General features: G+C 52.9%; 1 protein-coding gene across 1 annotated transcript; it reads right to left on the bottom strand.

The window, feature by feature from the left end:
• Positions 1 to 289: 289 nt before the first annotated feature.
• LOC117238902 lies at positions 290 to 1,030 on the bottom strand. Its single transcript, XM_033504102.1, has 2 exons — positions 958 to 1,030; positions 290 to 534 (listed from the first exon to the last, which is right to left on the bottom strand). The coding sequence occupies exons 1-2, from the start codon at positions 1,028 to 1,030 to the stop codon at positions 290 to 292; spliced, it is 318 nt and encodes a 105-aa protein (XP_033359993.1).
• Between the last annotated feature and the right edge of the window lie 215 nt (positions 1,031 to 1,245).

Genomic DNA, 1,245 nt, shown 5'->3' with positions numbered 1-1,245 from the left:
TACTCCCGGCCATCTACCGCTCCTCTGATACCTCCTTCGGTACACGCTGGATCCGCTATGCTCTTCTTCACGGCAGAGTCACGAATTGATGGCTTCCTCCTGTTTCCCTTCTTCGGCGGGCAGCACGCCGTTCCTCCCATCCGGTGGACCGCAGGTGCTCCGAACGACTCGCAGAGGGGGCACCTGGGTGTCGAGGCAATACAGCCTCTAGCGCGATGCCCAGCTTCGCCACACCTATAACATAGGTGTGATCGGTCCACCATCGATACGCACGTCGCCCTGACGTGCCCTAGTTCCTATCTAAAGCACTGCAAGGGCTTTTTGGCGATGGCTTCTGCCCTTGCAATGTGGACCATCCCAGTGCAATCTTTCCTGCCTGAGCCAGCTTCCTCGCTCCGAATAATGGACAACGCACCCAAGCCGAGCCGAGACCGTTTCTAGTGGTCCCAATCTCTCCGACCTGCACCTCCGCGCCGTCGCATCCCGCAGCCAGCGCCAAGGTGTCCCGCAGCTCTTTCTTGGAGACGGAGACGTCTATCCCAACCACATGTATTCTCCATTCTGGCTGGAGCCGTAACTCTGACCGTGGTCGGGTCCCAGATCTGCACCAGACGCGTCGCCAGTGTAGGGTAATATTTATAATATTTATAAAATTTATCAAATTATTACAAAGTATCGATCTCGAAACAGGGGATCGAGCTCTTTATTTTCACACACTTGTACAATAAACTTTTCGAGGTTCACAACGATAATGTTTTGAGTAGGTTTTGAGTATTGCCGACTGCAGACTGCTCGGGTGATTTCGGGATAAGTATTTATATTAGTTTCTTTGTTGGAGAGAAGGACTCTGGACTTCGTTTGTACGGATGTATCATGTTTGGAGTGACTGGATGTTACCCTGGCGGTGACTCATGATAAGGCAGTTAGGATTAACTATCTTATCGGAGTCAAATTTACCCTGTGACACCAGCGTGGACGCCTTCTTCCGGTCTTTATCACCGGGCACCTCCAAGATGATAGCGCCGGTCATAGCATCTTACCGCCTTACCGTCGTACGCATCTTTAACGCCTCGATGCCAACTTCTGCCAGCAGGATTTTCCTTCTTGCCTACGCCAGCACCTCCGCGTATGACGTCTTCGCTCCCTCACCCAGGGTCAGAGTCACCGCAGATGATCGTGGTGAGCGAGGGAGCGCAGTCTTCTTAGGCGCTTGCACCGGTACATCTTCCGGGGTTTTTGCCGAGG

This window comes from Bombus vosnesenskii, unplaced genomic scaffold (assembly GCF_011952255.1).
Source record: "Bombus vosnesenskii isolate JDL3184/JDL3185 unplaced genomic scaffold, Bvos_JDL3184-5_v1.1 scf7180000013753, whole genome shotgun sequence".
Lineage (NCBI taxonomy): Eukaryota > Metazoa > Arthropoda > Insecta > Hymenoptera > Apidae > Bombus > Bombus vosnesenskii.
This window is presented reverse-complemented; position numbering and strand designations above follow the sequence as displayed.

Bases quoted from the DNA above. Each gene is read 5' to 3' on its own strand.
- LOC117238902 (XM_033504102.1), bottom strand. From the start codon at position 1,030: ATGACCGGCGCTATCATCTTGGAGGTGCCCGGTGATAAAGACCGGAAG. The intron at 535-957 runs GTAAATTTGACT...TGGTTGGGATAG, and splicing joins GTCCACGCTGGTGTCACAGG to ACGTCTCCGTCTCCAAGAAA.